Below are 25,729 nucleotides of genomic sequence, written 5' to 3' on the forward strand. Positions count from 1 at the left end.
GACTGTTGATAGTCATTTATTTCCAGTAATGAACAGAAAAAATGTTTTTGGAGTTGAATGTTATGCTGGACTTCTCAGGAAACTCCAATGTTCCTTAAGAATTCTGCACAGTATTATATAGCAGTGATATATCCTTTGGTTAAGGAGGGGGGCATCCAAATCAGCATTAAAAAGTGATTTATGTAAAAAGGCACAGCACAAGATATGCATAAGAATATTCTTTACACCCAACTGTAACTGACAGAAAGTTAGATCTAGTGTTTCTGACAGTTTCTTACCACTTGAAGCCCTAAGAAATAAATTAAGTAAATCATTGTTATGGTTTAGCTGCATGGGACAGAAACACTTTATGTATAAATTTGTATTAGCATTCACGTCAGTCATGGTCTTTATGTAGGACAAGAAATCAAAATACTTCACTAATTGGGTGGCTATCCAATGAATCTGCAAATATGACTCGTGGCCCTCCACTGGATTTATATCAGGGAAGGCTTGGGCCAATCTCAACACTCCATGCTACAGTCCTTGAGCCATCCATTAGCAGTTTTTGTGATGCTGAAGGATGTACTATCCTGCTGATGGAGGTCAGTAGCATCAGGAAGATGTCGGCTGTTTGCTACAAAGTTAATTTAGGTCACACTTATCAAGGTAACAATATGTGAAATTAAGATTTTTATGTATAGATATGTTGTAATGACATGGCTCTTTTTTTTGTTTGGGTTAAATGGTCACATATATTTATTTTTGTATTAATTGAGCATTGTATCAACAAATAAAAGTAAATCATAACAATTAATGTTTGATAACTGCAATGTTGGCATGCAGTTAGTACATTGTATAGGGAGTAGCTGGTAATACTGGCCCTAGGGCATGGTAGAAAATTCTCCCCCCTAAAAAAGATTTTTTCCTATATTGTAGGGCTTCTTGATGTTGCACTCAGCCTAATCACATCAGGTAGTTGCTGCATTACTCCTTCTAAACTGGACTTAGGGTACAGAAAAGTACAAATGGGACAAACAATAAGAATGCCTAAATAAAACACTAAACTTTGCCTTAATATGTGCTTATACTGATAAACATTTTAAAAAGGATGGAGAGGATCATAATGCATTATAGCTTGATCGTAACAAAATGGAATCTAAATTTTCAGTAAAACCCATTAAAATACACGAGAATGCCAGCAAAACGTCTGTGGGCACAAACATCTTTAACGAAATGTGCAGTTGGCTTTGTTGTGCAGGACAGACGGATGGAGGGAGGTACGTGGAACCTTCATGTCCCATCAGCTAGTTTACTGTCCACCTCCTCTCAGTATGTCACAGAAACTTGACGCACTCAGCCTGACGTAGTCCTGGGAAGCAACTGCTGTTTGTAGATACCAGCCAGAGCTTTGGAAGCACTGTGGATCATCTGGCGTTGGGTTAGGCCTGTCATGGCCTGGTGCCAGTCTGTTCTGTTGATGTTGGGAAGGCTTTGCTCCAGGACCTCACCCACGGTAACACTCAGACCTGACCAGCGCAGGCTGTAGTCAGGAGGGGTCATGGACTGAGCCTATATGGGGAAGGTTACAAAAACACTGTGAGTTGTAGCAGGTTTCTACATGGGAGATTTTGAATAAAATAATTCTACGGTACAACCTGACATTTTTTGTTCAAAGACAAAAAGTCAAGAGAAAACTGTAGAGCCTGAAAAAGGTGGGAAACTTTATCTTCTACCAGCATGACAGGATATTGCCAAAAGTATTTGCTCACCCTTCCAAATCATTAAATTCAGGGATTCCAATCACTTTAAGGTGTATAAAAATCAAACACTTAGGCGTGAAGATTGCTTTTAAAAACATTTGTCAATGGGTCCCTCTTATTTGCTCAGGAGTTGGGTTTAGTTCTAGCATCCCAAGATATGTTTGCCAGTTTCATGACCTTCCCACTAACACATTACCTGCCTTGTGGAAAGCCTTCCCAGAAGAATTACAGCTGTAAAGGTTGGGCGGACAACATATTCAAGTCTGTGGATAAACAATGGGATGCTACTCAAATTTGTTTGAGTGTAAAACCAGGCAAGCCAATACTTTTGTCAGTAGAGTGTACAGTGTTCCCTCGTTTATCGCGGGTGTTACGTTCAAAAAATAACCCGAGATAGGTGAAATCCGCAAAGTAGCGAACTTTATTTTTTACAATTATTATAGATGGTTTAAGGCTGTAAAACCCCTCACTACACACTTTATACACATTTCTCAGAAAGGGGATCGACATTTTCACACGTTTCTCTCTTGTTTAAACACTCTCAAACTTCAAATCTTCGAAAATAAGTCCAGCATTATCGAATGAAACCAAAGATCAAACCCTGTTTTCAGGTCCAGAACATGGGCACAGAGCAGCTGCGAGAGAATTCAACATTAATGAATCAATGGTACGGAAGTAGAGGAAGCAAGAAGAATGAGTTCAGTAAAGTTTGACTTATCGGACATTTTGGTTTCACTTAATGCTCCTTATAATCCTTTTGTGTTTGTTGTCTTCTGCTAGCGAAGATTTATGTAAATTTGACAAGCTGGACGCAACTGTACTGTACAGGAGACACGGCACGATGTAATTGATTGAAAATGGTCTACAGTTGATCAGGACGCAGAACACAACGCACTGTGACAAAACAAAAAAACAAACAAAACAAAACAAAAAAACAGCGGGGCCGTGAAAACTGAACCGCGATATAACGACGGACCACTGTATAACAAATCAAAAACTAAGGGAAACCTACAATACTTACTCAAGCAGTGTTGGTTTAGCTTGACTACAGAAGGTAACAGGCCTTTTTAAGCAGGCAGGGCTTCATTTCAACATTCCCCATGACCACCATTTTTTCCACGTACAGATACAAGGCCCCAGGAGCAACCATACATACAGTATACACAGCCAAAAAACTCCACGCCACCCTCACCCGCACAGTTTTACTTCTGTTTGGTTTTATAAATTGTAAAAGTTTCTTTTTCCTGAACATTTTTTTTAAATATTTAAACTTCAACCAGAAAAGCTCTTCCTTTGTAAACCAAATGATACCTGCTGGACGTGCTCTAATGCTACAGGGGTCGCCTGAGTGAAGAGCTCGATGTGAATGTTCTGACCAGGGTCCTCGAGGATCAAACATCCGATGTCAAACCACCTGGAAACAAAAAGAAGGTTTTGTTGTTGTTTTTAGAGCTTTTAACTAAATGTTAACGCTTTTGTTTGTTGCCACAAAAAAACATCAAACTGCATCAAACATGTGAATATTTGGCTTGCATTTTATTCAACACATGACTAATTATAAAGTAAATAATGGAAGATGAAAGGTGAATAGAAATGTCAAAAAGCATTTCTGTCCTGTTGTAGATGAAAATTGTTGTAGCCCAGCATCCACACATTTTTTTGTTTTTTATGGGATGCTCCAAGCTGTTTACAGCAGTACTGTGCACTGTTTGTGAGATAGAAAGTCCGCTAGGCCTCTAAGAATGTGTGTGCTTTCTTTTCAGAAGTCAGTCAAAACCTTCTTACTTGTCAGGAAAAAGTTCAGCAATGAAGTTTTCTAAAGAGACCACTGGCTGTCTCTCGTGGATCACACCAGCTCGACGCAGACTGTCAATGCGCTCCTGAGCCCCCTGCAGACACGCAGGGACAGACAGACACACACATGTATGACTGAAGCTGCAAACATCAGTGCTGTCAAGAACTAAACTGAAACAAACTCAGACACTAGTAATACTTATGTAACTGGGATATTTCAGCATTTTATTTTGAACTAAGAAAAAAATAAGTAAACTTAAAAATGACCAGACTGATATTTTAATAAACTAATACATCATCATAATTAACATTTTTCTCTTTTACTGTGCGTAGAGATATTAACTAAAATGAGCCTTGACTCATAAAATGTGGAACTCTCTATGCAATCCAGTTATTATGATTAAAAGGTTACACACAATTTTTCAGAAGCAACCTATTTTGTGTTTCGTTTTTCCCACAATATTAAGACTCAGTTCTCAAAATATTTCCTCTTAACAAATCTAGCACTGCATGATTTATATACATTTTTATCTTCACACGTGATGGTCTTAAAAGCCATGTCATTTATAAATAAATAAGCTATAAAACCTATTCAAGGAAAACAAACATTTGATGCTTGAAAAAAGTTGAACGAGAAAGAAATGAAGTAACGTAAAAGCGAAGTCCACTGACCTTGACACCGGCGGCATAGCCCACAGGCTGTGGAGCAATGTTTGACTGACCAGACTCTCCGGTGACCATGGCCAGCCCAAAAACCTCCTGGAAAGCATCTCTAACTGCCCCCACATTCATCTCCTTATCTGAAGTCACAACGATGTCAATGTCCCCACCAGACTCTGAGGATGAACAACACAGAAACATTTATTAAGAACATTTGAATGTTTTGTACATTTTTTTTTTAAATTGGGTAAAACAGGGTAACTTACTGATGTATGGGGCCATGCCAGGATCAAGAGTAGTGATCATGGACTCCACAGAGTGTTTGGTTTTGTCTAAGACTGTCTTTACTACAGCGTTTCCTGCTACTCCCTGAGGGGACACAATACACACAGAATAAGACTACCCAAAAATATATATACACACACACACCACACTTAACCAACTGTTCCTATTAACTTTAATTAAAGAAGAACTTCATCATTGTAAAGACTTTTTATGTTTGAAAAATATGTCCAACCATATCGCAAAAAAGCTATAGGGAACATCAAGCTTCAAAAGTCCCCTTTCACACATTTGTATTCTACCTTAAAAAAGCCCCAGATGCCTCCACCACTGTTGGTGTCTCCAGACACTCTGGGATCCTCCTGTTCCTCCGGGAACGTGATTGAAGATCCAGTATCTAATCCTCCTCTAATGACTGACTGCTGAAGCATGGGGTTGGACACCACACCTGAAAATATGGAACATTTTTTAACAAGTTGTACTTTTTTTTTTAAATAAATCAATTGTTTACAGAATGTCCTCTGAGCATCTGCTGCTGTTCTGTTTTGCGCTTCCCTATTGGCTAGATTGTGAGGTTGCTGCTGCGGTAGCCCATGCAGTTGCTTCTCCAGTCTCTGATTCTGTAGTCTGACAGACTTTAACTACACAGTCGTCTTGGAATTCAGCTAACAACGCTAGATCTTTCTCTGCTCTGGAAATCTGCTGTGAGTTTGAGGACTACTGTAAAAAATATGATTTATTACCCTTATGTCTTACTTCTAAGTTAAGGGACATTCATTTCAGCTTTCAACACCCTGTTGTTATGTGTCTCAGGGGCCCTAAACCTGCACATGAGGTCTTCCCAGGTGTGGTACCACACTATCGGGCGTCTATCTTGTACTTAAAGCTTGTTCCTGTGCTGCCATGATTAGTGCCTCTGTGCCGTCTCATATTGGTCACCTGCCACCTAGAGTACATCTTGGATGGTTCTGTGGAGAACTTCTGGTTTATTCTTCTGCCTCATATCTCTCTGGAACACCTCTTCAAGCATGTGGCCAGGGCTGTGAGTCCTTGCATGGCAGTTTCCCAGGCCTCAGGTATGGACAGTTTGCTGTACTTCTTGGGTACCCCTTTCCTCATTGCACCTTTCTGCAGCTCCAATAGTTGGCTGACTTCCTTCCACACTGCCTTGATCTTGGCCTCCAGTCTCCTTCTCCATGGAGGGCACTGCTCCTTGTGGCTGTTCATCTGGTGGCCAAACATCTCTGTGATCACTACTGTCATAATGTAGATCGGCTGGTTAGTTTCCTAATCATCCCAGTAATGGATTGTCCATAATGCTGCATTCACATCGTCTAGCAGACTTTCAGAGGGTACTTCACATTTGTCTTGGTAATCGGCCATGAAGGGTTCAGGTTTCCAGCTTCACCATGATCCTCTCTCTCAGGTCAGCTTCTCTCACACTCAATGCACCTCCAGTCATACTTGGGGCTTGCTACTCGACCGCTGACTTTACTGGGACTTCATAAGAAACAACAGTTCTTAGGTCCATTATAATAATATAGATGGGCAGTTCTGATAGCATTGCTCCCACATTGATGTTTTTGATTTGTTATTAGCCATAACCACGAGCCGCATCCTTAATGATAACTTAACTAAACGTTAAGTGCCAGTGGTGTAGAAACTGGAGTTTCACGGACCTTCCAAAATTGCTTTCAAAAGGGTTGTTCAGTGTTGTGAATGACAGCTAGTCAAGCGAGGTGTGCTTGCCTGTTCAGGTATAACGTGAAGGTGTTTTTCAACTGGAGAAGGCAAAGATGCCTCTGTTGGTATCAATACTGTTGCAAATGAGTATCTAATTTGATAGTAATATTTAGTGTTGGCTAGTATGTGGGTATTCTGGGTGTCAAACTGATTTGGTTCCAGTTTTTAAAAGAGCATAAATGTGTTTATCAGATTCGAAAATTTCACCCGAGCTTCACATTTTTCACTCTGACCTGGTATAGAAGCAGGACTGGAAAATGTTGGCATCAGCGGTGTCTGTGGGGTTCGACCAGCATGACCCCGTGTGATGTCATATCCTGCACCCACGGAGAAGCTCGATACAGGTGGACCTACAGGAGGGGGCAACATGCTGGAAGCAGTAGAAGGAGGTCTGATGGAAGAGGCCTGAGGAGGCAAAGAGAAGGAGGCAGCAGGAGGGACGGGAGAGCTGCTGGTGAAAGGTGAGGCCAGTGTTGAGGCGGGGGGAAATTGGGAAGAAAGGGAAAGCGGTGCAGCCAGAGGGCTGCTGAAGGCAGGAAGTGGTGGGACACTGGGGAGAGAAGTCGAGACTGAGGGGGAACTGATTGTTCCTGGGAGAGGGAGCGAAGTGGACAGACCTGAAAAACAAAGAGAAACATCCAATCAGAGAGAGCTTTCCCTCTACTCATCTGCTTGCCATTTTCTCACTCTGCAGGTCTTTATATCCTCAGCTCTGCTCTTTAGGCCTGAAACCCGTCTGATTTCACTCTTTATTTGCTTGAATTAGTTCTCTAGACTCTCTGCTCGGGTTACCTTGCAACATCTCGCTATTAGGTAACTGCTAGAAGTAAAATTGCTAATATTAACATTCACACCGCACAGGTAAATATTTATGATAACTGTGTAATACTTTGATATTGCTGAAATGAGAGTTTTACTTCTTACTCTTCTTACTCCTAAACTGCTATTTAGAGTTATGAATGTTAACTACTATAGCTTTTGAGGAAAGGAGGAGCCATGTTTGGCTGTCATGTTGTGTGCCACATCAGTCCAGCTCTGAGGTCTTTACACTGGCTGCCTGTCCGTCAGAGGATAGACTTTAAAGTTCTGATGCTGGCCTATAAAGCTCTGAATGGTTTAGGACCAAAATACATCAATGACCTCCTGACCCAGTATGAACCATCCAGATCCCTCAGGTCATCTGGATCCGGTCTTTTATCAGTTCCCAGAGTCAGAACCAGACACGGAGAAGCTGCATTCAGCTTTTATGCTCCTTATATCTGGAACAAACTCCCAGAAAGCCTCAGATCAGCTGAAACACTCAGTTTATTTAAATCCAGGTTGAAGACTCACCTGTTCTCAGCTGCATTTGAATAAAGCACCAAATCCACACTTTAAGCTTAAATTTCAAAACTTACATTTAACTACTGATTTTATCTACTGTTCTGATTTTATCTGTTTTGATTTTATATACTGTTGTTTGTTTGTTTGTTTGTTTGTTTGTTTGTTTGTTAATTAGTTAGTTAGTTTATTTGCTTGTTTTAATCAATTTTAAATCATGCTTTTTATTTGTTCTTGTTTCTAATGTCTCTGTAAAGCACTTTGAATCACCTTGTTGTTGAATTGTGCTATACAAATAAACTTGCCTTGCCTTGCCTTACCAGCTGAAGAAGGCAAAGACAGCACAATCGGTATCAATACTGTTGCAAGTGAGTGTCTTAATTGAATATTAATTTTCCAGTTTTAATATTACAAGCCATTCAGTCCCTGTACAACCACAGCGAGTGCTTAATTAGCATTGCCAGCAACAAGTTGGACTTGTTTCCAGAGGATGTTGGACTTCATCAGGGATGCACTTTGTCATTGATTCTGTTATGAACAGAATTTCTAAGCGGAGCCACATGGCTGAGCTTCTCTGTTATTGTTACTTCCCTGCAACCCAGCTCTGGATAAGTGGTAGAAAATTGATAGATGTTGTATCCATAATGTCCACATCAACACAATTAAAATTTATTTACACGTATTACCAATCTTGAATTTGTATCAACAATGTGAACTGTAGCAAATGACATTTAAAATCTCGACTCAGCTAAGCTACAAGCAAAGGGAATGTTGATTTGCACATCAAATGTCTTACCAGCAGTGGTGGGCAGGCTTCCGACTGGGCCACCCACAGTCAGAGGGGTGGGGCTGGCAGGAGGTGTAGTCTCAATCCCACTTTCTTCCATCATATTCTCTGTAGTATTTATTTTAACTTCAGCCCAGAATTGCTGCAATAAGATGTTGTGATGAATTATATTGTGTTCAACTTGTCGGTCGATTGTTCATTTCCTGCATGTACACTCTGGGAACTATAGCACATAAAGTTTGACTGACAATAATGTTTATTAAACCTTTTTTCACACCAAGGAAGAAATTTAGAAATTTCTCAAGTTAAATCTATAAGTATATGAACACAGACACAATTTTCTATTTTTTTTTTTTTTGCACACTACCAATGTTTTTTGTCTATCAAACAATCAATATTTTAGTACTGACTTTCAGCTTTAAGTTAGTGGATATAAACTAAAGTATTGCACTGGTGATGCCATGGTTGTTTGCAGGTAGACCAGCTCCATCAATACTAAAAGGTATATACAGATTTTAAAGAAACATATGCTCCCATTCAGATGATGTCGAGGCCTTGCATATTTAAGCAAGACAATGCTGAATCACACACTGCATCTATTACAAGAGCATGTCTTTGTATTAAAAGAGTAAGGGTGCTGAACTGGCCTGCCTGCCGTCCAGTGCAGATTATTGTGAACTTCTTTTTATTGATTGAACAGGTATCCTCGGTTTTCTAAATCAACAAATTGATACATGCACCTTCCTGTGACAATGCATCGCACAGTTTGAGCCTCATTTATTGGCTTAAGTAAGGTAGACTTGTGCCTGATTTAGACTTCTGCAGAGAACCTTTGAGGATTCGAGGAGCCTATGAAAACAAAAGTGTTGTTGCCCACATTTATGCCTGTGTGTAGTGCACACAGAATCAGCATGGCTGCACCCTCCTATGTCAGTATGCATACTGCAGCAAAACGCCATCCCAATGGATTTAGTTGATCATTTATTTTTCCAACATGACAATGACCCCAAACACACCTCCAGCCTGTGTAAGGGCTAGTTGATCAAGAAGGAGAGTGATGGAGTGCTGCATCAGATGGCCTGGCCTCCACAATCACCTGACCTAAACCTAATTACAACCATTCCAAATTGAGATGGTCTGGGATGAGATGGACCGCAGAGTGAAGCCAAAAGGGCCAACAAGTGCTCAGTATCTCTGAACTCCTTCGAGACTGTTGGAAAACCATTTCAGGTGACGACCTCACGAAGCTCATCGAGAGAACGCCAAGCGTGTGCAAAGCAGTAATCAAAGCAAAGGGAGGCTATTTTGAAGAGCCTAAAACAAGTTTTCGTTTACTACATAATTCCATATGTGTCCATTTATTTTTTGGTGCCTTCAGTGAGAATCTACAATGCAAATAGTCATGAAAATAAAGTTTAAAAAATATTAAATGAGAAGGTGTGTCCAAAGTTTTGACTGGTTTTGTAGATTTGTGAGTCCTTAGATGGATCATTCTGAGGCAGTGATTTTCTCTTATTGTTAAATAAAAACAACAAAAAAACAACTGTGGTGAAAAAGTAGCCAGAAATGCAAATAAGGATTCAAGCGCGTTGAACAAACCAATCATAACAGCTGCAGTCTGCACTGACCCACTGTGTAATTACATTCTCGGGAGGTGCACCTCAGGTTACATGGTACGTCAGGAGTTTACAGTGACGTCATAGGTTCCCACATAGATTCCCTGTTAAACTTGGGCATTAAGCTGCGCATGTAAAACATATTCCCAGAGAAAATAATCTGTATTGCAACGCATTTTAATCCAAAACTCAGAAGATAACATGCTGGGAGCAGGTTATCAGATGCGCTGTTTTAGGAGCATATAGTAATAAAATTGTTTGATCCCAACAGAAACAAACAGAAGACCCTCTTACGGTCTCCACAGAGGTCTTCCAGGAAGCGTGATCATATTTTCTGATTGATCAGCAGACCATGAATTCACGCATGGTCCTTTCTAATCTGGAATCTAGACTGCTGCAGGTCAGGCTTTGCAGCACAACCTACTACAGCGATTTACCCCAGTAAGACATGAACCACCTTCGTAGTACAAAAACCCAGGGTTAAACCTTAAGTTTCGCACACGAAGAGGCAAGCGCTGTGCTCTGAAACAAAGCGGATCTATATCGTCTGACGCGGACACACAAGGTTTGTTCCGTGTCTGCCACGCCACAGAACGACAGGAGATCCAAATGAATGCAGTGTAGCGTTTTTTAAGACTGTTCACAACTTACACGTGCCTCACAACCCCAAAGAAAAACAGCAAAACGGACAAAGTACCATACACATCTTTATCTAATTCTCTAAAAAAGACTCAGCATGACACGTGCCACTATTATGATAATCTCTACAGAACAAGTAACTTAACTACTCACCTGCTGGCGGTACTAACACAATACACCCATAAATAATAATAAAGCGCCGACCCACAGTGATGACGTGGTGCTTTGCCACGTCTGCTCCAGCGTGACGCCTGCCGCCGTCTTACGTGGCTTACGAAACTAGTGATGTGAGAGGCTACTGATTTCCCTTTCCGATCTGATTCCAAGTAAAATTCAGGCTGGAATCGGCTGTGTGAAACTGTGTGTTTGGAAAATTTAAATCACAAGTAGTGTATTTCAAACTATACCATAATAATGTATACAAGCCATCAGACTTCTTACTTATGAAGAGTGATCATACAAGGAATAAAAAAAACCCTGAAAATGTAATACCTGCATTTAAAATGTGACTGAATTGAAAATTATAACAAAGCTGAGAAACATTTTAGTTGTCTCTGTAGCCGGAGTACAGGCCACTATTTACTCGTGTGGTGCAAGCTATTCAGTCTGTGTATTCTGTATTTTGTTTTAAAGGGTTGTGCGTGTGACTGGTTTCTTGTTTTATTAAAATGTACACTGTCTCCTGACTGTGCGCAACGAACTTGGTGCTCTTTTAGAGTTTTTCTTTGACTTTTAACGTGTTGTGTTGTGTTTTTATTACAGTGAAGCGAGGACACACCAGTAGCCGTGGAACCTTTGGTGGTGGGTTATTTTCCACACTTCCTAAGTCCAGATCAATGTATGGTTTTATGTAATCCAGGACATTGTTATAGAATAGGCTATACCACACTTAGCTTTTATTGTTTTATTCTTTTTTTATTTTTATAAATTTATAAAAGGGTTAGGGTTAGACATATCAATATTGGACTTGGTAGTGCAGTCCCTACCAAGTCCCTAAGTTGCTGTCTGTTGAGATTGATGGTTTGATAAATGGGGTGACTGTCCCGTGCTTGGTGGATACTGGGTCTATGGTTTCCACCATCACAGAGAGTTTCTTTTTGACACATTTTGCACCTTGGGGACAAGAATGCCTTCATTCATGCCATTGGTTGCAGCTTTGGGCTGCTAATGGGCTCTCCATTCGTTTTATTGGTTATTTAGAGCTCAGTGTACTCCTGTGTGGAAAGGAAATGTCCTCTTGTTGGATCCTTGTACTGAGAGACACTCCTGCTGCCATGCCCTCTGTTCTTGGCATTTTAGGGATGAATGTGACCGCTCTTATCAAGAGCTGTTTGGGGCATATGGTGGGTCTTTGTTTAATTCACCTTCCGTGTCCCAGGCACCAGGGCCAGTTTTGGAGGCCCTGCATCAGTGTCACCAGTCTGCTGACCAAGTGCCAGAGGACCCTGTAGGCACTGTCAAGGTGTGCGGGCCACGAGCCGTACGGATACCTGGTGTCGTTACGCAGCTGGTGGCCACTACATATTCCCAGCAATTCTCAGGCCTTCCTAAGTCCAGTTCAGTGTATGGTTTTATGTAATCCAGGACACTGTTATAGAATAAGCTATACCACAGTCAACTTCTATTGTCTTATTCTTTTTTTATTTTTATAAGCTTAATTAAAGACATATCAATATTGGACCCAATCTGCCTCAGTTGTGCATCCCTAAACCTGTGCGACCTTTTCTGGTTTTTAAGAAGACTTTATAGTTCTTGGGGGTGAAATTCCCCTAAGTGGCGTTGTCATTTTATTATTTGTTATATAACCCCTTGCTGTTGCTGTTTTACTGTAAGTATGCTATATATGTTTAAAGATACAGGATAGTCTATATAATCCACTTTAGGTGCGCTAAAATGTGAACAAATGGGATTCTGTAATTCTAAGGATGTGGTGAATTCTCGTCTTTTAAACATAGACACAAAAACCTAAGTCTAGACATAAGTCGCTTTCCAAAATTCTGCAACAGTATCTGCCTGCAACACCAAAGGACTCTGCGATTGATGTTTGTCTTGCCCTAGCAGCAGGCTGTACTTCTCCTTCAGCTCGCCTCATGATAAACTCATCATCATATTCTGTGTTTTAATGTACTTTTTCTTGTGTATGATGTGTCACAAACCACGTCTTGGCTGTCTGATCATCAACTGAGTGAGCAAACACATGTTTGTGGTGATGCAGTTTTACACCCGTTTGCACATCACTATGATAGGTGAAAGAAGACATATATACCAATAATTTAGACGATCTCTGTGATATATAGTGTCCTTCTACTGCTGTTAATCATAAACTACAAAACTGTACAAGCTGAAAAATAAACACATTTTAATTGTTAAAGACTTGAGGACTAATGCTGTTGTTGAGGCAATAATTACATTTTTCTTTTCCCTTGGCCTTCTTTTGCTTTTTTTTTTTTTTTAGCATGCTAGAATATGCAAGCTAAATATATACAAAAGATTTTTGGACATCTTCATGATTATTCATGCTTTTATTTCTTTAAAATAAATTTGACTAACCGACAAGCTAAATTTAAAAACCATTTAATGTCAAAAGCTCACTAAACAAAGGCATTTTAAACCATTAATCGGATTCTTCAATAATGGATCATGCCATTTAACTGTACGGCACTTCGCATCATGCATTAACAACATTAACATTACGTGTTACAGTGAAAGAAAAATGCCTGAAATAAACATCCGAAAAACAAATAAACTGCGACTGAAAAGTGTGATGTGTTGCGCTGTGCAATATTAACGATGCACGCTGGTTGAAAATTCATGACATCCACTTCAATAAAAGATCAAAATCTAATATTACAAAATGATTAATCATCCATCCATTTTCTTCTGCTTACCAGAACTCGGGTTGTTGGGGCAGCAGCCTAAGCAGGGAAGCCCAGACCGCCCTCGCCACCTCCTTCAGATTATCTGGGGAAACATGAAGGCTAGATATATTCTCTCCAGTGAGTCCCAGGTCTGTGCCAGGGCCTCCTGCCAACGGTAAATGGCCTGTATTTGTATAACGCTTTACTTAGTCCCTAAGGACCCCAAAGCGCTTTACACTACAATAGGACATGATTGGTTGGGACACCTTGCCAAACCTGGAGGTGTCTGCCTGTACTGGCTCCTTTTGACTCTACTCAGAGTCCGTCCTGAGTGACTGAACTCTTCACCCTGTTGCTAAGGGAAAGTCCATGCAACTTTTAGAGAAAGCTAAATTTTTTTAGCCTTTAAAAGAACTAGCAATAACAATGTCAATAAAAAGATCAGGCCAAGATTAACGAATTTAAGTTGTTTTTTCACCAGCCATGCTCCATCTGGTTAGGACAAAATTATTTAAAAAAACATTGGGTATCAATTAAAATGTAAAACAATTAGATTAGTATTAGTACATCTGGTGCCAATAGCAATGATTATTTGGCAAATCTACTAAGCTCGGACATCCCTAATTTCTATACCTTACAAAATGTCATCTACATTATAACAAAACATCTGCACTTTCAGTCAGTGAGCTGGAGCCTATCATAGCAGTCACCGTGTGGACAAGTCACCAGCATGGCACTCCTGACAAAGAGTGAAACATTCAAGTATGTGTGTCCTTCGGCTCCTAGGAGGAAGTCAGAGTACCTGGAAATAATTCATACAGGCACAAGGAAAACATGCAACCAAGTCTACATAAAAAGACTTTTTGAATTCAGAACCTTCTTGCTGTGAAGTGCTAACTAATACATCATTGTGCTGTCACAGTGAAAAAGTTACTTTTGGTTGACCCCTTACACACAAGGAGTCACCACAGCAGGTAGCTTCACATGATGAATCTCAAAGTCTCAAATCTCTAGTCACTCTAAAAAGCTTTCAAGGTTTCTGACGATTCAGTTAATTATTTGTGTTTATTTATATTTATCCCTAGCAGAAACATCTTGTTATAAAAAGCATTAATGACATACACACAGTGTAAAACTGGTTTACAAAATTGTGAGTCAGGCGGCAGTCAAAGGTAGTAGCCCTGGTGATCCAATCCTTGGCTGCTGAAATTAGCTCTTGAGACATGGAACTACACCTTTCTGGCGAGGAAGTGTTGTGGAAATTTTAACAATAACCTGCAACTGACAAGTAATGTATTAATGTAATAATAATAATAATAATAATAATAATAATAATAATAATAATAATAATAATAATAATAATAATAATAATAATGTATACTTTATTTTTTACTTTTAACACATTGCAATGTGGAGAAATCGTTCAGATCAAACGCCAAACATTTTTATGAGGATGGACACCGCCCTGGACTCTTTTATACCTTTCCAGAACACTCTCAAACAAACAACATGTCTATATCTTCAGTCCTATCCTTAAAACCTTCTCCCTCAGAGAGAGAATTATGACCTTGTTTTCTGCTTAGCCATCACCTAAGGATTTAAATCCCTGATAAGTAGAAGGCGTCTCACTATCTGTTTTATGTCTCCCATTACAATGGCCTCACTGTGTGTGTGGAGCATAAGGCCCACTTGTAGTGCACATGCATACAACTAAGTGACAGGAGTGCTCTTGCTATTCTAAAGTGATATGATTAAAATATGTGATTAATGCATGAGAAAAGAAATCTGCCACCACAGAAGGAAACTGAGCTAGTGCATGAGGTTGAGCTAGATATGGTTTGGCTCTACTCAGCAAACAGCTTGGGATCTAGAACCACCTTGAAGTATACCAGTGGACACTACAGTGGACACGACATATGAAGGGAGTCATAAAGCTGCTGAACAGCAGCACTTCATTAAACAGGCAAGTAAAATCTACCCTGTTAAATATGCTTCATTCAAAGAGATACATGTTGAGTGAAATTATACTGGCAGAAGACAATTAAGGTAAATGCTTTGTTTGCCATTTTTATTCAGAAATGTGAAATTGTGGCAAGCAGTTTTATTCCTATAGGACATAGTTACCAGCATAAAAAAAGAAAATTTTATTATATTTTGGCAAACTAATCATAAAATGATCCTGATTCTGGCCCTGAGCTATTAGCAGTTTCTTTTAGAACAAACCATTTATAGGCAAATACCAAATCAAATCAAATCAAATCAGTGGATTACTTGATGTTAATGAAAATGAATTTGTCTTTTCCTTCCCTGACTTCAAAGCATAGTGACGGACAGAAATATGGGAAGTTAAATCACCTGTTAGGTTATGCTGTGTATGGCAGGCAGAGTTGCGGACCCAATATGGAGACTCAGAGACAGGACTGAGCTCAAAACAGCTTTATTTTGCTGGTAAATATGAATACAGTGGTCGCTCGTTTATCGTGGTAGTTACGTTCTAAAAAATAACCCGCGATAGGTTAAATCTGCAAAGTAGCCAACTTTACACACTTTATACACTTGTCTCAGACAGGCATGACTCTCTCAAACTCTCAAAGTTCAAACCTTGGTAGAAAAATAAGTCCAGTATTACAGAATGAAACCAAAGGCACCCACAGATGCCTTTGACTGTGAAAAACGTTTCATCAACATTGTTGTGTTTGTTGGGGAGAAAACTTACAAACATACAGTACAGCCCTTCAGAGTCACACTGCTAGCGATCAAAGATTTATGTAAAGTTGACAAGCTTTACGCATTCTGTACTGTACAGGACCGTAGCACGAGATTGATTGACAATGGTCTACAGCCAATCACGACACAGAATATAATGCACTGTAAAAAAAAACAACACACACACAAAAAGCATGTAAAATTGCTCAAAGGCCGTGAAAGATGAATCGCGTTATAGCGAGGGACCACTGTAACTTCACTGGCAGGGCCCCAGATATACAAACAGGTGGAACACGCAGCTAGAGAAAAATAACGATGAGGAGCAGGAGGAAATGCAGACATTATATATACATGATCTAATTGAGACAGGGAAGCAAATCTGAACATGATGCACACAGGACAAGTGACTATCAGAATAAAACAGGAAGTATGAGAAAAACACACTGAGACTAAGTCATACAACTTGGGGAGAAAGACACGCGTCAGACTTCATTTAATTTACTCAAATTCACCAAATCATCATATTTACCTCACCGTTGGCTTTTACATGACCCAGTTTTTGGTTTTTGGTTTCCTGAATGCTGCTTTCTGTATATTTGAATCAATCTGATTTGAATGGACCCTAGGCCATACAAATGAACCAGTAAAAATAATCATTCAAGCCATACCCCAAAGCATTTTATTGGCCTCACCAAAGACAGTACCCACTAAAAAAAGAAGCTTATAAGAGAAGGTATAAAACCAATAGTTGAAGGTTTAAGGAAGGCAGGGTTAAAAAGAGAGTGTCCAGATTCCCTGTGCAATACACCTTTGTTTCCTGTAAAGAAAGCACCCCCATCACACAGATGGCAGCCAGTGTAGGGCCTCCAACCACTAAACAATACTGTCCTGTGTGCTGGAGAATCTGAATGCTTTTCAGTGATAGACTTAACTAACGGTTTCTTTTCTGTAGCAACAGTATTGATCTCGCCCCTGAAGCTTCAGAAACAAATACACAGATTACTGACACTAACCAAAACATGACTACTAACTAACCACTAACCACACTACAGAAAACTCTGAGGCAGGTAAAACAAAATAAAAACAAGATCCAGAGAAAGTATTAGAAATAGAAACTGGTTACTCTGATAAGAATGTATAGCAAGATTGGATGTTCTAGACAGCCCAGCAATCTGTGGTTTCAGCCTGTGTGCCCTGTGTTCCAGCAAGACCACACCTCGGCAATGTGCCATTTAGACTTAATAGAAATAACAACCCAAAAAGCCTAAAGTATGTTCTGCAGCTGTTCCCAAACTCCTCACTGCCTAATGACACTGCTTGTCACACTCACCACTATTTATTTCCTGCAGTTAAACCACAAGTCCCTCCTGATGCACTCATGTAGTCTGGAAACTAGACTTCCTTCACAAGGGCCGGTGAAGGTAGGAACTTGGGTAAGCTAGAGTGGTGCAACACTGCCATAAACATAACCTCTGACGCCAATTTCTATAAGGGATGCTGGTTTTTAAACTATGCCACTGGCAGAGCAGATATTTGGTGGCTGTGTGGGAATAAGAAGCTGCGCGCTAAACTACCTGCGGAGTGGAAAGGTACATGTGCCATAGCTTATCTTGTTATGCCTTTTACAGTGACTATTAATAAAAATGTTGATTGGATAAATTACCTCATTATAATCAACAAAGATCCTTGAATCACAGTAGAGGGGTTTTCAGAACAGCTGCAAGCAACCTCTCTGATAACATGGCAAAACAGAATGGCATTAGATATGCTAATAGAGTAAGTAAAATGTTCAGATCTAGCTGTTGAACTGTCATACCTAGCAATACTACTCCTGATGGATCTATGACAAGAGCATTGGTGGGATTAACTACACTAACAGAGGAGCTGAAAACTCAGGGGGCAGACAATCCATTAGACGAGATGGAGCACTCTAATCTGTTCTGTGTTAGTCTCTGTAGCAGTTGCAGGTGCTGTTGCATCCCGTGTCTGAGGGGACCGGCCCAAAGACTCATCACTGTTTTTTGAGAAGCCAATAGAAGGAAATGTGTCATTGTGTGACAGTTTTAAGACAAAGGAGGGTGGGATTGATAAAACATAATAAAAATAGGCCCAAAGGCTGATAGAGACTGCTGTGGCGAAGACGTACCTATCACCAAATCCACACATGGACCAGTATTATCATGAGCTGGAGAACAGAGATTATGAAGGCATAAAGGCAGTAGCTGAAGTGTAAAGCACTTAGGACGAGCACATTGAAAATCAGAAGAGACACAACTTAGCCTTGATTAAATGACTGTATATGCATATATACTTTTATCTATAATGTGTGTTGTGTCATGCTTTATTTTAAAGCATGATTGCATAAACAGGAGGGAAATGATGGAAATAATATGTTATGGAATGTTCACCGTTCGAGGAACTTGCATGAAACCTTGTATTTGATGTTTTCACTCCCTTGAAAGAATAAAAGCTCCAGTTGTTGACAGTTGTTCATTTTTGTTAGTTTTTATTCTGATAGACTACATCTCTGATCATTTTCTTCTTCCTTGTTTGGTTAAATACGCAAGAGGGTAATGAGGGAAGTGGAAACACCTGGGGAGACACAGCTGACACAAATGAACATGATGCCACAGGAAAATCAGAATAAAAATGGAAAAATCGGTAGACATGATAGCACAAGCTTGACAACATGAAACAGACAAGAAACATATGTTAGACTGACACACAAGACAGGAAAAGCCTCACAAACACAGAGACATAGGTGATAACACAACTAGACTAAACTTCAATAATACCACATGAACTTAACATATTTCAATATAACAAAAGGAATCAAAACTACAAAATAAACTCAAACTGCTGCAGACCCCGCTCTTGACACAAGATCCAATCAGAATGAAATAAGTTGTGTAGAAAGGCAGGGTGAGTTTCAGTTACACATTTGGTGCATGACTGAAGAGACTGACCAACATATTAGCAAATCCACATGTGACTCTGTAAACCACTTCAAAATCAAATTTCAGCTAAGGAGATAACTGACTTGATCACCGTGCTTTGGCATATTTAAAATATAATATTATTTCTTTAATGCCCGATATTTTCCGATATGTAAATACAAGTGTGTACACAAACACATGATATGAAGAATCTGCTATCACACTCTTTAATTCATCCACTTGGGTCAGGTTCACACATGTGGAACAGAATTAATCACACATCAATGCACCCTGTCACTTTTATACACCACGACATTTATTTGCGCACATACTTAAATTTATATGTATATTTATACCTATATCTGTTTATCTATTTATCTTAATATTTATCTATCAAAATCTCTGTTTTTACACTCACTTTATATGAGTGCTTGATGTTTGTTGTATATTTGCTGCTATGACAACTCAATTTCCCTCTGGGATTAATAAAGTCTCTCTGATTCTAAATGTTGTAGTAGACACAGAACCATAATTCATACTGATCAGAACATAATCGGGTATAAATTTAATCAATAAGGGAGAGTTTCCCAGACAGAGATTAAAGTTAGTCCTAGATTTAAACAACCGTTAAATGCAGACTAACAGAACTCTGTTTCCTCAGTCAAAGTATAAAACAGTACTAGACTAAGCCTTTTCCTAACTAACAAACTTGTTTCCTGAAGGAGGATTAGAGCTAATACAGGCATAAATTGAGGTTTAAATAAAAGCTCCCAGCAGGCAGGTCTAACTTTACATTAGTGCTGTTTGCTGAAGAGGACACATGGATTACTTGGAGTATCTCAGTGATGGTCACTGAATACCACCTGCTAGACAAATTCTTGCTGACAGAAGTGACCCACTACAAAACATCAGTTTGAGACTGTTTTTGAATGCATAAAGTAAATGCTGGGGGGATCATTTCCCTTTTGGAACCCAGTCTTTCATCTGTTAACCAAAGAGGACTGCCTGTTCCAATAAGTCTGCAGGTGCTCATAACCTTATTTTTTTCGGCATGTAAATGGCCTGCATTTGTATAGCGCTTTTCTAGCCCATAGGACCCCAAAGCGCTTTACACTACATTCAGTCATTCACCCATTCACACACACATTCACACACTGGTGATGGCACCTTTCACCAAGAAACTGGGGATTTATGTGGAGTTAGTGACCCAACAGCGTGTAAAGTCTTTCACAGAGTGTTCAAGGCCATTTGTGTATTGAGAAGACAGTACATAAACTTCCCAGATGATGCCCAAGTTAATTACAAGGTAGAATTTTATGACTATAACGAATGGAGACATTGAAAGGCAGACAACATTCAAACGAGATCTTTAGATATCCTTCAGAAGCCTGGAGAGGTTAATATAGGTTAATGCTGTTTTGTAGTGCATTTCACTCTTGTTATCTTAGTAAAGATAAGCAAGAGTGAACTTTTGGGGCAATTGTTAGAGCACGTACTCTCAAGAGAAACTGTCAGTTAAAAAAGCAAGAAACTGAACAAAAACTGAAAATTAAGTAGGAAAACCTTAAATTTAGGGAATTTGTGTCACAGGACAGAGTGGTCAGTACCAAAACTGGACTCAGGTGCAGAAACCCAGAACAGAGACAGCAGGTGGTTTTACAATATATTTATTGGTTAGACTAAGAGGCAAGGACAAAACACAACGAAACACAGAACTTGATGTGGCGTGAAGTGGCGTGACCTGGGTAACGTGGCTCGGGGATCTGGAGGTTCCTGATGGAGTGTGGTGGCAGGACAGCAGGCAGGTGAGGCTCAGTGTGATTTCCAAAATGGTGGTTTGGTATCCTGAGTCTGAGAGAGGAGCGTAAGCCAGAGGGTTGAGACAAGGTGAATCCAGGAACTGTAGCACAAAAAAATTATGGTCAGCAAGGAAAATCACAAAGAGAGCTTGAAATATGAAAACCAGCTACCAACATGGGTTCAGCTCCAGGTGAGAGGAACTGGCCAGGAGTGGATTCCAGGTAGGCTCAGGACTCTGATAGAAAATTCCAGCCGCACACCGAGGCCCATGACAATTTGTATACTAGTCTAAGCAGCCTTTTTTTTTTTTTTGGGGGGGGGGGGGGGGGGGGGGTAGTAGTCTCCTAATTTTCTAATAAAGGGATCATGCGGCCACTTTGTTTGTCGCGCTCAGTCCTGTCGCCCATTTGCAGATCTGCCTTACATGCCCAGCCATATCCATCAGGTTAATCCATCTAATACACTTTAATTTGCATGGTTAAAACAGATTTTGAAAATCAGTCATTGGCATTACCACCTTTTTTCTCCAACACAGCCTGAACTATAGCTTTCTTGTAATTCTTCTTCTTGTAGTTGTAGTCTTCAGGAAGTAGTTCTCCAGGCTTCCGAAGGATTTGTAAAGCTCTCATTTGAATGTTGGCTGCCTTTCGATATCTCCATTGATTATTACAACGACACTGCTTCAGTTTCCAACATAACAACAAATGGACCTCCAATCCATGACAGATCTTCCACTGTTTTTGTTGATGGCTGTAGACACTCCCTGTTGTCTCTCTACTGACCTCCGTCTGTTTATAAAACCTGTTGTTAGGTGTCATTTTTGAATGTTTCATAGCTCATTGTTAAGTGACTCAATAAACAAACAAAAAACTTTCTTCTGCACAAGGACTAGACTAAAAAAGATTTATAAAGTAACCAGTGTCCAAAAACCAACGATTTTGATAAAGCTTGGCGACCACTAAATGTATGTATGTTTGTAGTAATGTATGGACTATATCTATGTTTTTATGTATATGTATAGAATAAGGCTGTAGATAATGATATGTTTCCACATTTAAATATATCCACTATCAAAAGTTAGTTTTTGACTACTATGAACAAATATTCTCTAAATATATTATTAGCCCCTCTCTTATTATTATAAACATTTAAATAGTGATAGGGCCCAAATAAGGTGACTCTCGGGCTGTATAAGTAGGTCTCTGGTCTCTGTTTCATTCGTATTCTTCTAAGCTACAGAAATTTTAATTTAATGTGACTGCTGGTGAACCTTTAAAGAGGTTGCCTCCTGGGGAAAACCCAGAGCTCTATCAAACAACAGTAAATATTTTTACCATAGCAAAAGTTAAACAGAAGATAATTTCTGCATAGTAACCATAAACTAACACCACTCTTGACCTGAGTGGCCTTGGCCTCCAGAGTCACCCTCTGGTTATAGTTCCTGAAGAAATTCGGTGTCACATCAGTGGTGCCAGCTTACCAACAATCTGCATGTACTGCTTCACTACATCCACGAACCTACTCTGAGGTCTTCCTCTTTTCCTCCTGTCTGCAGCTTCATATTCAACATCCTTTCTCCAATATATTTACTATTCCTGTTATATACTGATTTCTAATCACATCCATCCTTGTTCAGTACCAATGAAAATCTTAACATCCTCTACCCTTCTACCTCCTGCTGTGCCTCCTGTGTTTTGTTACTACCACTTTTCCATATTACCCCTGACAGTAATCTCCACCCACTCCAAAATGCCTTTACTCTCTTGTACAATGTGTGTTGTTTTGGATGGCTGACCTCAGGCATTTAAACTTATTTACTTTCACTATCTTTACTCTTTGAAAATTCACTTCTCCACCTATCTCCCTATTATCCAGACAAGTGTATTCTGTCTTGCTTCTACTGGCTTGGGGGCGCTTTTATAAAGGAAGCAATCCTTGTTGTACGTTACATAAAAGACTTCCTGGATTTCTCAACACAGCACATCACACCACTACTAGTTACTAGCACAATTTAAAGAAATTCGGAGACTTTTGCAAAGTACTGTATAACAAAAGGGTCCAAATAATACAGATTGAAACCAGCAGAAGGAGAAATTCCAGAAAAGAAATGGTAGAGAATTGAATTCTAGGAATACACAGGACACATGACAAGTCACAAAGGAATGAAAGATGTAGATTAATTCAAAAAAACATATGGAAATTATCAGTTAATAATAGAGGTGAACCTAACAAGGACAGTGCAATCATCAAGAAGGAGCAGCACACACAAAAACGGAAAAAAACACCCTATCATATAATTATTTCTGGTTATTTTAAATAAACAGAGTGGCAAACTTTGCTTAAGCCGCTTACCTTAATACTGAGCTCTGTCTTCTTACAGTTTGAACAGATAATTTGGCCATTAGTGTGGCTTTCTACTCAATTTCCCTATTGAGCTGTGCAGTAATAGATCAGAGAGGCTGTTAACCAGTGTTGGGTAAGTTACTTTAAATTAGTAACTTAGTTACATTACTAGTTACTTCTATCAAAAGTAACTCAGTTACTTCAAGTTACTCGTTACTTTCAGAGTAACTAGTTACTAGGGAAAGTAACTTTGGTTTTACTCAGAATTCTCTTGTTAATGTGTTTCTTCCATAACTTTGCAGTCTTCTAGCTTGCTTACTTGCCACAAGTGCACTGTGCCACCTACCAATAGAAAGGAAAAAATAATGTGCACATTTCCACGAGAGAAATCCCACGCCTGATTCTATCCTAGCCTGCTTTTTACATCCAACACAAAAACTGCAGTCGAGGTGCTTTCGATTGTACTCAGAACTCGGAAATTCTGCCTTCTGAATAGGAAGATGTAGGTAACACCAGACTGCAGATGAGCTGCTTACAGGGCTGGACTGGGACAGAAAAATCGTCCCGGGCATTTTGACTAGAGACCGGCCGCCATTATAGGAAAAATCATAAAGCCTTTGAATAAAAATAAACACTGTTGTGACAGTGATGTACACTGTTCTGATGGTATATATATGTATCAATTTATCAATTGTTTGTTGCAAGACTCAGATAATTATTTTTTTACAAGTGAGACATTTTAAATGAGAATAAGAAAGTATTTCTTTGTGCCCCACTTTCCCTGTTAATGCCCTACCTGGCCCCCTGGCAACACTTTGCTAGACCCGCCCCTGCACAGTTACCAGCTGTCAGCTACTTAGAAAAGGATCCTGGTGTTATTTGTCTCTCAGAAACAGTTCATAACTTCCCTTCAACTCATTCATGTCACCTAAAAGGTAAACCTGTTTCTCCATCACAGCTCTGATGATCCAGTAAGGACATCTCCTGGTTTCATCTTCATGTTTCCCTCTCACCAGATAACCAAACCATATCATGACCAGCAGGTTTACAGCTGTGGCTCCAGCAAACATCAGCTGATAGTAGAAATTAATATTAAATAAATTCTAACAACAGCTGATCAAGCTTAAAAGTGCAGCTGTTGTTTAGCGCGACATCCGCTGGTTTCCTCTTTCTGGCGCAAAGTGGGCGATAAACAAACAAGAGAGAAAAGCCGATCAGCTGATCATTGATCAGTTTCATGATTGAAGTAGAATCAGGAGAGAGAGAGGGTGAGAGGATGAGAGAAGAAGAGGCAGCTGTGCAGCGTAAACACAGAATAACTGCAGCTTTGTGTCTTTTTCATTGTAGCTGAAGTCCAGGACAAACTGTTCCTTTTCACCTAAATACGAAATACATGATATTTTCTCTGAATACGAGACGATTCTGTTTTTTATGGGACGGTTGGCATCTCTAATAATTAACCTTATGAACAAAATAAAGTTCAACATCAGTAACATAGCACCACCCAGCTGTATAGAAACTCCGTCATGCTAGCTAGCACGAAGTACGAAAAAGTCAGCATAACGAAAATAAACTCCAACTAAACTTGGTTCATATCTGACCCAGATGGACTGCAGGTTATAACTTCTTACCTGAAGTTCAGTTCACCTGACACTCTCGGACCAGCGGCTGCTTCGGGTCTCTGCTCCTGCCTCCCTTTTCCTTCATCCACCTGCTGGCCTCCACCACTTGCTAATGTTACTGAATCTGTGGAAGCTCCGCGATGCCGCCACACGAAGTAACGAATAACGAGCCTATTTAAATCCCAGTAACGAGTAACGCGTTCCCGGTTTTGGCATAATAACTAGTTACCGTGCTCGTTACCACAATAATAACGTAATTACTGTAACGCGTTACTTAATAACGGGTTAGTCCCAACACTGCTGTTAACATAGCCTCTTTTATCCACCTCTCGCGGAGACGATTACAGTAGTTAAATTTAGTGATATCTTTTAAAAGTGGTCTTACTTAATATACCAAATAACTGATGTTTTGTTCAATATTGTGGAGTTTAGACACATGAGGCTATTTGCAGCGGAAGGTCAAAATAACTCATTGTCTTTGGTTTCCTTACTTCCCTACTACTTTCAGCTGTGCTATATCATTGCAGACAGAATGTACCAGCCGCTTCTCACTATTTACTTCCAGAATACAGTCGTTCTATTATCTTTTTAAATAAGGGGTGAGGCTCAGCATGCCCTCCCACTCATCTCCACAACAACTGTCACATGATTTCACTTCCACAAACACGCGGTCATGTTGATTTTAGTAGGCAGTAAAACAGGAAATATTTAAGTTTGCCCTTCAAAATAAAATGCGATTCGGGGCTTCTGTCTTGAACAGTTTCAGGCTAAATACATTTGTCTTGAGCATATTTTCCTTTTGTACTGCACAGTAGCTTTAGTTATTTAAATAACAGTTATCCTGGTTATTGGCGGTATGATTTTAGATGGAAGTTCACAAA

At 39.7% G+C, this 25,729-nt stretch overlaps 1 protein-coding gene across 3 annotated transcripts; it reads right to left on the bottom strand.

Annotated features, from left to right (window-relative positions):
- On the bottom strand, positions 1-25,433 carry prrc1 (proline-rich coiled-coil 1). 3 transcript variants are annotated; one of them, XM_082539596.1, is made up of 9 exons: positions 24,858-25,433; positions 8,338-8,470; positions 6,455-6,838; positions 4,781-4,926; positions 4,463-4,565; positions 4,209-4,372; positions 3,528-3,631; positions 3,054-3,156; positions 1-1,551 (listed from the first exon to the last, which is right to left on the bottom strand). In XM_082539596.1, exons 2-9 carry the CDS (start codon positions 8,429-8,431, stop codon positions 1,336-1,338), a joined length of 1,314 nt encoding a protein of 437 aa, XP_082395722.1. In that variant the 5' UTR covers positions 8,432-8,470; positions 24,858-25,433; the 3' UTR covers positions 1-1,335. The 3 variants fall into 3 exon arrangements, with proteins under 3 accessions (XP_082395722.1, XP_082395721.1, XP_082395723.1); XM_082539595.1 differs by lacking the exon at positions 24,858-25,433 and adding an exon at positions 10,737-10,841; XM_082539597.1 differs by lacking the exon at positions 24,858-25,433 and adding an exon at positions 10,596-10,679.
- Positions 25,434-25,729: the final 296 nt, after the last annotated feature.

The sequence above is a fragment of the Aulonocara stuartgranti genome (assembly GCF_965226115.1).
Source record: "Aulonocara stuartgranti genome assembly, chromosome: 7".
In the NCBI taxonomy this organism is placed as follows: Eukaryota; Metazoa; Chordata; class Actinopteri; order Cichliformes; family Cichlidae; genus Aulonocara; species Aulonocara stuartgranti.